This window comes from Mustelus asterias, chromosome 4 (genome assembly GCF_964213995.1).
Source record: "Mustelus asterias chromosome 4, sMusAst1.hap1.1, whole genome shotgun sequence".
Taxonomy (NCBI): domain Eukaryota; kingdom Metazoa; phylum Chordata; class Chondrichthyes; order Carcharhiniformes; family Triakidae; genus Mustelus; species Mustelus asterias.
In genome coordinates, this window is record NC_135804.1 from 37,933,269 (window position 1) to 37,947,000 (window position 13,732).

Here is a 13,732-nt window from a genome sequence, read left to right on the forward strand (position 1 = left end):
GTATGCTTTGTCCGTATAGTGCAAGAAACAATAATTTTCACTGTATCCCAGTACGTGACAATAATAAATCAGATCAAAATCAAAATAAATGTCCCAAATTGTTAAAATCGTATGAATAGTTCGTACACACTAAAATAAATACATCACTGAATGTAAAATCTTTCTAAAACTTTAATAGAGAGAAACAAAACAAGATCGACGTTTCAAAACCAGAATAAGGCAAAGAAATGTTTATTAATAAACTCGACTTAAGATAGATGATACATATTTAAAGTGTAATCCCCTCTGGTTCCAAGCAACGCATTTTCAAGCATTCTTGGTTCTAAAATGGAAATAGAAAAGCAGAACTGTGGCTGACATCGCAATGAAACACAAAGTATGATCAGGGCCCCCACTCAATACAGACAATCTCGTGCTCCTGGTCAGCCTGGGATAAAGTACATAACTCATCAGGTTGCACCATTTTCATTTGGAAAATAAATGAACCCAATGTACTAAACCACAAACTTCCTGATCCCTTAGAAGATGCAAAAACAAATTGTTTCTAAAAAAAAAATATGTGAATGAACATATGGATTGAGAAACACCATAATGAGAAGCAGTGGAAATTATATCCATATAAATGGGCTGACTTGATAGCTCAACAGGAGCTAAGCAGAAATATAATTCACATCCTACCCCATTCATACAATACCTGATATCCATAGAATACTAAATGTCATTCATAATTACATTTAATGTGCATGGTACGTGGAGACCAAAGTGACAGAAAGAGTAAAGGAGGTTATCTTCTCCCAAATAAATTAAGTGTTGAGAGAAATTGACAGATTAAGGGATTAAGCTAGATAGTTATCTTAGAGGTTATTAAGTGTAAAGCTAAGAAGCAGGTGACAGGTGCAGATCTGCACACACGAGGGCGAAGACCCACGCGACAATTAAACTAACGTACAAAACACAGCACAGGGATGAGTGTTTGATCCAGAGAGGAGAGAGTCCTAACTGCAGCTGCCAGAGTGGGATCATGACACTTCAGGATCTGCATCGGTCGAGTGATGTTATATTTCTATTTCAGTACCATCGCCACGGTCATCTCTAACTTTAGTAGCAGCACTGTACTATAAATGAGACAGAACTAGTGCTTCTGGCAGCACCCATCACACAATGTTTCTCTGCACTGTCAGAAGCAAATAGAAAAGGCTCCTGCCACTGGATATGCATGTGATATTGGCATATTTACGACTGCAACTATATTAGCATACACGGATCTTCACTTAAAGTCTATGGCCTGAAAACAAAATTGCAGTTAGGGTTTTGCAAGAATGGCGTATGTGCAGCTGCTTATGTTGGCACTAGTGCTCTGAGCTCTACCCCACATTATAAATGGGACGGACTGTCCGACTCAGAAGAAGGGCTACTCTGCAGGGTAGGTTTAAGTGGTAGCTCTACAAAACAGACATCTGTGGTTTCTGTAACAAGTGAGAGCAGGGCCTAGAATTTGCAGTCGGAATAATGGTAAGGTTGTCAGCACTTACTGTTGCTGCTGTATAAAACTGACAGCAAACTCTGGCACCCCACATGCGCAGTTAAATGCGGAATTTTGTGACTTGTTGTCAGGGATATGCTGCTCCCACAAAGGCTGTGCTGTTGCAGTCTTCATTGATACACTCATTAGAAATCACTGATTTGTCATGAACTTCAACTGGTTATAGATCATTCCTGCTGCTAAAAACTAATGAAAACATTAATAACTCCTGATGGAGCAAGACTTGAGTTTTTAACGACATGTTAAGTCACAATTATTGCCGAACAACTGCATTGGTCTGAGAAACTAATTTTACAAATACAGAAAATGCTGGAAAGTCTCAGCAGGTCTGACAGCATCTGTGGAGAGAGAATAGAGCCAACGTTTCGAATCAGGATGACCCTTCATCAGAGCACCTGATGAAGTTCTGACGAAAAGGTCATCCTGACTCGAAACGTTGGCTCTATTCTCTCGCCACAGATTCTGTCAGACCTGCTGAGATTTTCCAGCATTTTCTGTTTTTGTTTCAGATTCCAGCATCTGCAGTATTTAGCTTTTAAACTAACTTTCTTTGAATTTCTGTTTACATATTTCTTTCCCACTTAGCCTCATCTACCCGTCCCAATCTACATTTAGCTTTCTGAACAACGGTTTAAATGTGCTTTATCCCTTTATTTCCTGCCATGCTGTGTCAGAATTCTTCAATCTGATAAGTGAATCAGCCTGCCAGCGGGTCTGCCCTGTTGCCAGAGGCACTGATTCTCTGTAGATGGCACAAATTGAAACTGAGGTCCGAGAAGAGGAAATCTACACTGTGATTGAAAAATCTCTTTGGGGGATTTCTTAGAGGTCGGGGACTGCTCCTGTTCCTTTGCCACCTACCACGAAACGTGGACAATGCAGATCCTTGCCACGGAATCATAGGACATATATTCCCTTGCCTTCAAAATCAAATAACTATTTCTTACTCTGTAGTTGTGGTATAACATGCATTTCCACAGAAGCTAAGAAACAAAACCACTGCCAGATGGACCTATTAACTCATCACTGTAGCTCCTCACCAGAGCTGTTTCACAACCAAAGTAAACAGTAAAATATTCTAGTGATCCTCTTGTTTATTCATGATGTAACTGTGAGGCTACATTAGGAGTGTGAAGGCTTCTCTGACTTGGTTCTATATTATGATGTGTTACCTCACATGAAGCAATCATCAATGTCAATGCGGAAAAACAACAAAAATACATAGTTACAAAACTCAATCAACTTTGTATGAAGTGTGTATATGAGCTGGTTCAATTTACTGGGATTACAATCATGTTAACAGTGCTTAAGGCTGATCAGTCTGCAATTATTCTTGCCACAATCTTTCAAAGTTCACCATTAAAATGGGACCCAGATCCTTTCATTTGCTTAAAATTCGCTGGTGCTATTTTTGTCTATATTATTAGTACAAAATAACATATACATGGTCGGCATCTTATGCATTAAAGTAAAGTGGTAAGCAAACAATTTATTTCTACACCTTTATAAGCAGCTCATCTGAATGGCAGCAATGATTTTGCAAATAAAATGTCTTTCGAACATACATCACATCGTGTAGTGATGCAAGTTTCTAGATGCTGGTCAAGGTTTAGGAAAGGTATTCAGAAGCTTCTTCTCTTGGTAAGCATGGTTCAGCCTCATCAGTTGCCCAATGCGCCATTAGTCGGCTAACAGTCTGCTATTCCGTCTTGTGGGCCCATTTCATATCGTCAGTCCTGGGCTCGTGTCCAGTTAGATTTGTTACCAGATACTCAAAGTTCCGCCAAAATCCAATCTTCTCCAGGAGGTAATTCAGCCACCCTGAGTACAACAAAGAAGATTTATATACATCAGATTGTGCAGTCTCATAAACATCACAAACGTTTAGACCTTCTATGCAACCACACTTCAATGCCCTGGATAAGTGAGGCTCATTCTCCTCATACAAGCCTGTTCTGTTTCTTTTATGCCATTCGACAATAATATATCTCACCCTAGAATCATAAATGAATAAGCAATATCAGCACTTGAATTTAGACTCTGGTAATCACCCATCCTTTGAATATTACAATCCTATTTTAAATCGCATTTCAATGTGTTGCAGCTGAACAAAAGATTTATGTAAAATATGTTTTTTTTTAAACAATGGTCATTCAAAAATGCAGCGACTAAAAACAGTATTTCAAGATTACCTCAAATCCCTGATTGATCCCTGTGCAGCCAATTTTTCTTGTTTTCTGCTGGTTCTGTTTTATTCAGGTCTATTTGTTACTACTGACAGTAGGTTATTAATAATTCGATGTGGAGAGTGTTGCTTACTGAGAATTGAGAACATATCATTCCTGAGAGGGAAGAGGGCTGTTAGGCCACATTCTCCCTTGAAACAGATGCTCTCCCCTGTGGGTTGTTTGTAAATACACTCATCGTTGGTGTCCTACAAAACAACTCATCATTTTTTCCAATGGCTGAGAGTGAACCTGGCTTCCTCAACAAAGCTTGGATACTTCTGAATGTAAAACAAGGGCCTGGCTTTCTCATGCCAGCTTGAAATAAATACCACAACTAAGAGGTAAGGGGATTCTGCTGTTCGACAACTCAGTCCTGAATGAGATGATTGGCTACAACCTGTTTTGTACTCTTGATGGGTTGCACAGTGCTGTTGTGCAGAACACATACACAGAACCTCAGCTTTGCCGTTGATCAGGTTAGACCAAAAATAGCCTTATCTTTCAAATCTAACGATGTAAGTGTTGTCTAGATTGACGTTTGTGGGTAACTCAGGTTGCTATACTGCATCACTCACACTGAGCCAGTTCTATTCCCAAGCAGAACGGAATTCTGCAATGCTCCATCGAGCCTGGATAATGAAAGATTATGTCACAGAGGAAGATGACAAGTCATTTGATCCTCTTACGGAGCATTTTACCTCAGGTGGGAACATTGTTACTCACTTTCAGGACAAAAGCAGCCCCTTTTTATTTGACTGTAGGCCTCGGGGCTGGTAACTACTTTTGGTTGTGAATTTCCACCAACAAATGATAAAGATATCGCCAACACCTACATTTGCCCGCTAATATTTCACAGCCGGATATAAATACAAAAAATATATAAAGCAGGCAGCTATTTATATCTCTCCGGAGTGGGATAGGGATGCTTTCCCTTTTACAACCACTAATACAAATAAAGAGCCTTCAGTGAATTTTCTAATTTGTCTTACTGGTCTTGTGTCGTCAACATCAGTGTTCAGCAGAGTAAGCATTTATATTAGCAAGAGAGTTTGATTTTTGGGCAAGATTACATTTATAGATTAAATGCTCTGCTATCAAAGTGATCATAAGCAAATTACTGAACAATAAAGAGGAATGTAACCAAGGCTTGCTATTTTAATTAAATCGCTTCCAGTTCAAGACAAAGGTTTGAGGTAGTTGGTTGACAATTTTCTGCCACTCCTCTTGGGTTCTGCAGCAGCATTTGCAACTCTGACCTGTGGTAATGCAGAAGTAGGTTTCGTGAGGGGCAACATGGTGGATTCGGTGATGCTTTCTGGGCAAGATGATGTGGAAGTCCTGCAAGATGATGACCCAACGAGGCAGACCGAAGTACGTGTGGGACCATTTGTGAATCTGATTGGTCATTGTCACAAATATGCCTAAGCAGAACACGTAACAGTCCCAGGCGTAAGCTTCATAGATAGCTTCTGCAAAAGGAAAAGAAAGAATCAAATGAAGGTCCGTCTTCCAGCAGTCAAACTAGCCATTCAATTACTTGCCAATATTGAAAAGTTAAATAACGTGGAAAAACAAATTAAATGCTTTCTCTTTCCTTCACCTTTCATGGGTTATGCATGAGCTACAATTCAAGCTTCTACTTTTTATGATGGTCAATGGGATTACGTTGTGATGGGAAATGGGATAGAATCACATGGTCCAGTAAAACCTTGTTAAACCAAACTAACAAAACCCTAAGGACAAATTCTAATCTCTACAGGATTTCACACTTCAGCTCATGGAACACAAGAAGAAAATCTAATTTTATAGAATTGTTCAGCATGTCTAACAGGAGGTTTGCTTGAATCAAATAAAACTGGTGGGTACAGTCAACATGGACTGGCCTCCATGTTACACCATGGCAGCAATCTCCACCAATAACCCCTTTCACTTTCTAAGCATGCGGTTTCCTTTTCTAATTGCTCTATTATCCCCCTCAGAGATCTGAAGTAGTCTTTTCCTCCTCCTTTGTGTTCTCAAATCATACCTCAGATATGATTGCTTCACAATGGAAAATGCATAATGGTGATTCCTTATTAAACATTAACATTGTAATAAAAAAAAAAGCAAGGGCTCCTGAAAAATCCATACCATTCTCAGAGTTCAGATTGTAAATTGAATTTCCAATGCTACGCGCCACACTCCCTGTTCGGGTCAGTGATACTGAATCTAATAATTCAAAAATCTGCTCTTCAGCCCAGAGAGTGAAGGTTTCAGGTCGCAAATTAGAATTATAGGCTTGAATCAACCATTCACCGGTGTTGTCGGAATAAATATTCAGTGCATTTTGTGTTCAATCCATCCAATGGCCGGACCTGGTCGCACAATGGTACGCTTCATTGTTACCAGAAGTGATGAATTCCTTTCTCAGCAACAGCACTTTCACTGTCAGGAGAGGCTGCATGAAGAGAAGAAAGAGGTTGCCGACCTGCACAGTGTTTTGGGATGAAAGCACGGTTTGGTTTCAAAGGCCTACTTCATCAACTCTTTATATGGTTAACCTACTGAGTACTGCACGTCCTTTGCAGCCTTCAAAATTCCCTAATGTTTTTTTGGCCAGGCAACAGCTGTGAATGGAAGTTGCTGTAATTTTCTAACATTTGATACTAAAGCACTGAGCTGTAAAAAAATCTGCAGAAACGGGGCATTGTTAGAATCTACTTTAGGTTGTGGCTGGAAAGATTTCAAACTGCTAGTTTGGCATTGAATGAGCTCAAATATCAACAAACATGGTTCCTATTCTTGCTGGAAGCTGGAATTGAACGCTTCAGGTCATTTGTTCCTCATTGAAACCTCCAGCAGTTGTCACACAAGTATTGGGGAGTCAGTTAGCTCAGTTGACTGGATGGCTAGTTTGTGATGCAGAGTGACGCTAAAAGCGCAGGTTCAATTCCTATACCGGCTGAGGTTATTCACGAAGGCCCTGCCTTCTCAACCTTGCCCCTTGCCTGAGGTGTGGTGACCCTCAGGTTAAATCACCACCAGTCAGCCTATGTTAATCTGGTGACATTACCTTTATGTGGTTAAAACACAGCGATGTTACAATATTTGAAGCGTTCAGGGACAGGAAATTCTGCACTGGGATTTAACATCCCTTAAAACAGTGAGATAAGAAGGAATGCACTAAGATAACTATCCTAAAGCATGCTATTCAGTAGACTAGTGTGGCTGAATGGAGTTTTAACTTTTAAACTGTTGAAAGGTCTTCAATCAAGCAAACCTGATTTTTTGGTTAAAGTTGTTTTTTTCACTATGCTGGGATTTCTTGTGGCTGGTGGCCTGGAATTTGTCAAAGGACAGAAGGTGCCAGAGTTAACAGCTTGTACTTGGCAGGGAGGAGTTCTGTACAGCCTCTTGGAGCTAGTGTTCCTTCTCTGGGCATTGGAATGTAAACAATATGCACTTAAGAGGTCGAGTTATGATGAGGCCTCAAGGGACCACTGCCACTGTTCTGCCTGCATTTGATTGGCCTAATTGAATTATTCAATTGGGGGTTTCTGATCAATTCATTGGCTGGATGGCAGAGAATCATCCGGAAGCGAGTGGAGAATTGTGGATAAAAGACATGCGAGTACTTTCTTTGGCAGCGATAACTCAAAGAGACCAACCATTGCAAGAAGACCTGTGCCCTGAAGGATGCTTCTGAGAAGATAGATTCTACATCGAGGATATTTCATGGTGATGACTTTCCTAAACTTGGTCGTATCTATTTTCAGTTAAATAGTTAAAATTGATGTTCAGTTAAGTTAAGGTGCAGTTTAAGAGTTAAAGTTCAATTGAAAGTTGATGTTCACTTAGAGTTAAAGTTCAGTAAAGAGTTAATGAGTTGCAACTGTTTATGTTTGAGTTGGTACTAGAAGTGTTGAAGAAAGAAATAATTGAATTACTGTCCTTGTTTGTCTCATTAAACTGGAATGCTTGGAAGGCATTTAAATTAAAGCTGTATAACACTGGATTGATAGAAACTTCAACAACTGAAAACATACTTGCTCCAATAATAAAGTTATGCGTGATGAGCAGAGATGAAAGAGGGGATTAGACCCATCTCATTGTTGAGGAATAAGGTGGTGCTTCTGTCAAAAGTTGTAATTATGTGATTATAATGCATTATTTAGCAATACTTTTTGCAATTCCCCAAATCGACTTTAGAACACGCAGTACTCAAACATTTGTAGAAACAGAAATCGCATATCATTATAACAGCTGCAAAGAACATTGAGTATTAAAGGATTATTAATTCAAGGCCATTAAGTGAAGTCGAGTGTAACATTACTTTTAAAATTGGACTTTGCTGCAGAATATCTGAATATGAAACTAGCAACAAGCTGGGAACATATAAAATGCTTAATAAAATAACAGTAACTTCCTAAAAGTAATCAGAATCTGTAGAGGGCTTAGATTTTAACGTATAGTTTGGAATATTTAACCAAATATCTCAGTCTTCACAAGGTAGTCATCTTCTCTCAATATCTTCTTGAACAAGTGTCTCACCAACCATCTACATTGATGAGATGAACATTGATGGCTGGTGGCAGTAGGAGTAAATTATCAATTTATAATACGCATGTGATAGATCCGATCCAATTCTATAAAAAGTCCATCTTTAAAGGTGAGTTACTCTCACATTAACTCTGTTCTCGTCAGGGCGGCACGGTGGCGCAGTGGTTAGCACTACTGCCTCACAGCGCCACGGACCCGCGTTCAATTCCGACCTTGGGTCACTGTGTGGAGTTTCCTCCAGGTGCTCCGGTTTCCTCCCAAGATGTGCGGGTTAGGTTGATTGGCCATGCTAAATTGCCCCTTAGTGTCAGGGGGAATAGCAGGATAAATAAGTGGGGTTACGGGGATTGGGCCTGGGTGGGATTGTTGTCGGTGCAGGCCCGATGGGCCAAATGGCCTCCTACTGCACTGGAGGGATTCTGTGAAATGTCTCCCCTTCAAAAATTTTAGGAATCACCTTTTGGTTTAATAAACGGTTGGTAAAGACACCGTGCTGAGTAAAAATTAATCCCTCACAAAGATGAGCAACCACGACAGTAAAAATAACGATCAATTGAATTTAGTGCGAGTGGCAGCTTTCTGGGGGATTTGATTGAAAAAATGTTACAGTGCCACTAGATGGTGCTATAAAAGAACAATTTGAACCTTCTTGCAATTTTACTCTTGTGAGAAAGTCAACTAAATACATAAATAACAAAGAGATAAAATAAGTGATATCCATTTAATTGTCTGCTTACAGTGGAATTTAAAATAACAAGAAGACAAGCCTGGCACATTGTGCGTTGAGGCACATTTGCAAGGATCAAATAAAAGGGATAACATCTAATTTAAATATTTAAGCTTAAGTGTCTTGCTCACAGCTGGAGTTCATCTCACAGCCATGATGTTTTGAACAAGTATTGGGCAGTACGCAAGGTGAACAACTCTTATACACTTCCAGGAGGAAAGCTAAGTTAACATCCCCTAACATTAAAATCCATAGAATTCCTGCAGTGCAGAAGGAGGCCATTCGGCTCATCGAATCTGCACCTTCTCTCCGATGTGGAGATGCTGGTGTTGGACTGGGGTAAGCACAGTAAGAAGTCTCACAACACCAGGTTAAAGTCCAACAAGTCCTGTTGGACTTTAACCTGGTGTTTTGTGAGACTTCTTACTGTCCTTCTCCCCGAAACAGCATCTTTCCAAGGTCCACCCTCCCGTTCCATCCCTGTAATTCCGTGTATTTGCCATGGCTAATCCACCAAAGCTACACATCCACTTTTTAAAAATTTGTTCGTGGCGTGGGCATCGCTAGCTAGGCCATCATTTGTTGCCCATCCCTGAGGAGATTTAAGAGTCAAACACATTGCTGTAGGATGGAGTCACATGTAGGCCAGATCAGGTAAGGACGACAGATTTCCTTCCCTAAAAGATATTAGTGAACCAGATGGGCTTTTATAGCAATCGACAATGGTCATCATTAGACTTTTAATTTCAGATTTTTATTGAATTCAAATTTCACCAGCTGTCATGGTGGGATTCAAACCCAGGTCCCGAGGGCGTTACCCTGGGTCTTTGAATTACTAGTCCAGTGACAAAACCACTGCGCCAATGCCTTTTCCCAATCCTTGGACAATTTTAAGGGACAATTTAGCATGGCCAATCCACTTATCCTGCACATCTTTGGACTGTGGGAGGAAACTGGAGTAGCCGGAGGAAACCCACGCAGACAGAAGGAGAACGCACAGTCACCCAAGGCCGGAATCGAACCCCCTTGTCCCTAGCGCTATGAGGCAGTAGTGCCAACCCACTGTGCCGCCGAGTCAAATAATAAGAGGCAAACAATTTACAAGCTTTTCCCGATACTATGTCTAGATTGTCTCGATGGGTGTTATTGCACTGTATCAGCACCGAGTGAATGTAACATTTCAATTAACTTTCATTGCCCATTTATGCAGAATGCATTGGTCAGTATTCCTACTGCTGCATTAGCTTGCATTAAAGTGCCACATTTTACTGAATTTGTCCCCTTTTCATTTTGAATGTCAACGCAAAAATAAAGTTTATTTATTAGTCACAAGGAAGGCTTACATTAACACTGCAATGAAGTTACTGTAAAATTCCCCTAGTCTCCACACTCCGGCACCTGTTGGGGTCAATGCACCGAACCAACATGTCTTTCAGACTGTGGGGAGAAAGCGGAGCACCCGGAGGAAACCCACAGACATGGGGAGAATGTGCAAATTCCACAGAGATAGTGACCCAAGCCGGGAATCGAACCCGGGTCCCTGGCACTGTGAGGCAGCATTGCTAACCACTGTGCCACCGTGCCGCCCACTGAAAGGTAACTCAAAGATATTGCTCACTTTTGGTGATAGTGTCTGTAATGTGGCTCAGAAATGATGTCCTGGTTTAAGTACTTTCATAAACTTGCACCACCTCATTGGTCTCATGAAAGTACAACATTCTTTTATCACAATTCCTTCGCTTAATTTATTCTCTCCGACTTTAGATTATTCCATATCACATGTTACTCAATGGCCATCTGATCCAATACTTCCAGCAATGTTATTGGGAAGTGTCCCAAAGCAGTCCAAGATAATTCCTCCACTGGGGTTTCATCTCACCTTCCTGGTTTTGCCAAGACTCTGAACTCAGTTTATGTGGAATCGCAACACAAGCCCACTGCTACTCCAATTGTGTACACCGCATTACCACATTCACCCGCAGTACAGCTGTGCTTATCATAATTATTACTTTCTCCGTTTTAAAAATTTACTTCAAAATTTCCTACTATCTATGACAACAACCTGCATTTGTCTAGTCCCTTCAGTGCAGCAACTTCCCACAAAGTGCTTCATAGGAGGGTTAATCGGAAAATAAAATGACAGCAAGGCAATGGAGGAGATGATGGGACAGGGGATGTGAAGCTTGATTAAAGAGGAAGGTTTTTTGGAGTGTGTTAAATGGGGAGAGGTAAAGAGGCAGAAAGGTTTATGGAGGGAACAGCAGGGCTTAGGACCCAGATGGTTTAATGCACAGCCACATGGAGGCAAGAATGGTGAGGGGCACACAGAAGTCTAGCTTTGGAAGAACACATAGCTATGAGCTGGAGAAGGTTACAGACATAGAAAGGGCCGAGACCATGGAGGGATTTGAATGTGAGGGTGAGAATTTTAAAAGCCAGATGTTTTTAGACTGGGGGCCATGCCAGTCTGTGGCCACAGGGATGATGGGGGTGGTGGGGGGGGGGGAGAGGAGGGGGGAGGGGGGGGGGGGGAGAGGAGGGGGGGGGGGGGGGAGAGGAGGGGGGAGGGGGGGGGAGAGGAGGGAGGAGGGGGGGGAGAGGAGGGGGGAGGGGGGGGGAAACTTGGTACAAATTAAGATAAGGACAAGACAATTTTGGCTACTTACGGAAGAGGGGAGGAGCACTGGAATAGTTGAGTCTGCAGGTAACAAAAAATGGATGATGGTTTCAGTAGCAGATAGGCTGGGTAGGGGTGAAAACAGATTTTAGGTCTGTAGAAGAAGGCAGTCTTTGTGGTAGAACAGATTGGGAATGAGAAGCTTGCCTTGGAGTCAAATAGACATCCTGGTTCACCCTGAGAACCAGCCATGGAGAGAATAGAACTGGTGGCTAAGGAACACAGTTTGTGGCTGGAACTGAAGGCAGCAGTTGCAATTTTCCAGCACCCCCCCCCCCCCCACCCCCACCGACAAACGGTGGGGCTAGCCATTGAAATCTCCATTCACAACGGCGGGACCAGAATCCCACCAGTGTGAAGGGCTGGAAAATTTCACCCAATGGCTTTGGATTTCCCAATGTTTAACTGAAGGGAATTTTGGCTCATTTAGGTCTGGAGGTCAAATAAGCAGTCTAATTGGTAGCGACGATGGTATAGTTGTATCGTCACTGGACAAGTCATCCAGAGAGGCAGGGTAATGCACTGATTCGAATCCCACCATGGCGGATGGTGAAATTTGAATTGAATTTTTTAAAATGTGGAATTTAAAATGTCTGTCATTGCTGGTTGTCATAAAAGCCCATCCATTTTGGGAAGGAAATCATTACTTGGTCTTACATGTGACTCCAGATCCACAGCAATGACTGAAATGGTTTAGCAAGTCATTCACTGCAGGGCAATTAGGGATGGGCAATAAATACTGGCCCAGCCAGCAATGCCCACATCTGCTGAATAAATACTTTAAAAATGGCACGGAAGCAGTGGAGGGATTGAGAGACGTTGTGAGGCAGAGCTATGTGCAATCCAGCATGTTTTTGGATGCAATAATTTGAGATTAAAACAAAACAGGAGGGACTAAAGATAGATCCTTGGGGGATTCTCAGCCTGAGGACAGGATGAAAGGCCTTTGGAGGAAATTGTCTGGCAATGACTGTGTAGTTAAGAACAGAAGCAGGCGAGGGCAGTGTCACTCAGCTGGCAACAGAAAGGGAAACTATAGGAGTTGGTGTGGTCACATGTGCTGAAGGCGGATCATGCTGGACACAACTAGTTGAAGACCATTCTATAGGAAAACATCTCCACAACTGGAAGAGTTGCATCATGGTATTCAGCACAACACTGCACTGGTCAGCCCAAGTTGAGGCAAAGTGTCCCACACAATCCGCCAAGCAAGAGGCACACTGCTGTTTCAATGGAGAATGCTGCCCTGCACTGTAGCAGGCACAGTGCTGCCTGAGAGGCTAGATCACCGCAGCAACATACAATTCAAACAGGGTATGTCGGCATATTTTTTTCACTTCCCCATGGCAAAAATCAGACTTGTATTACATCCCATCTTGCAGCTCACCTGAGGAGAATGAAGATTCACCCTCCAAGGCAAGCATATTTGAGTGACAGGCATCCCTCGGAATCAGACTTGCATCATTGTAGTTTGCAGCTGAGCGCTAAACCACTGGAGCTATCATCCTGTTTCTGAGTTACTGCATGTCCTAATGAGCACCAGAGGATGCCATATCCTAGTCAGGAAAGACTGTAGAAGATTCTTCTTCATCTCTTCATTCTCTTCCTGGCTGCCAGCTTGTGCCTCATCCTACGCCACGTCCCACTGACAGTTCATGTCTCGTCTGACTGTGTTAACCCTACCTAAATCCACCAATCAATATCAAGTATGTCAAAACTGATCAGCGATTTCATTGGAGTAGTAGATGATGCTTGACACACATTCACATCAGATGGTGAACCTACATTATATTTTCATACATCCTTGTCAACAGTCCAGAGTTACATCTTTCTCACAGACAATTCCTCGGAGCCCTTGCTTGTTCGCAATCACACGCGGACAAAATCAGGGGCTGATGCGACCCAGGTCGGCTCGGATGTTTACAGTTATTTTTGAGCACGACACAGTACCACTTCTCCAAACTCGCTGTGTTAATTACATTCTTGCCCTTTCTCACAATACGTTGTACTGTCAGGGT

General features: G+C 41.9%; 1 protein-coding gene across 2 annotated transcripts in view; it reads right to left on the reverse strand.

The window, feature by feature from the left end:
* Positions 1-215: 215 nt before the first annotated feature.
* The window catches only part of peds1a (plasmanylethanolamine desaturase 1a), a 153,543-nt gene continuing 140,026 nt past the window's right edge, over positions 216-13,732 (reverse strand). For both annotated transcript variants that reach the window (XM_078210849.1, XM_078210851.1), the window contains 2 exons: positions 5,028-5,240; positions 216-3,364 (listed from right to left, as the gene is read on the reverse strand). In XM_078210849.1, the coding sequence (XP_078066975.1) occupies positions 3,243-3,364; positions 5,028-5,240 (335 nt within the window). In that variant the 3' untranslated portion in view covers positions 216-3,242. The remainder of the gene's footprint in view (positions 3,365-5,027; positions 5,241-13,732) is intronic.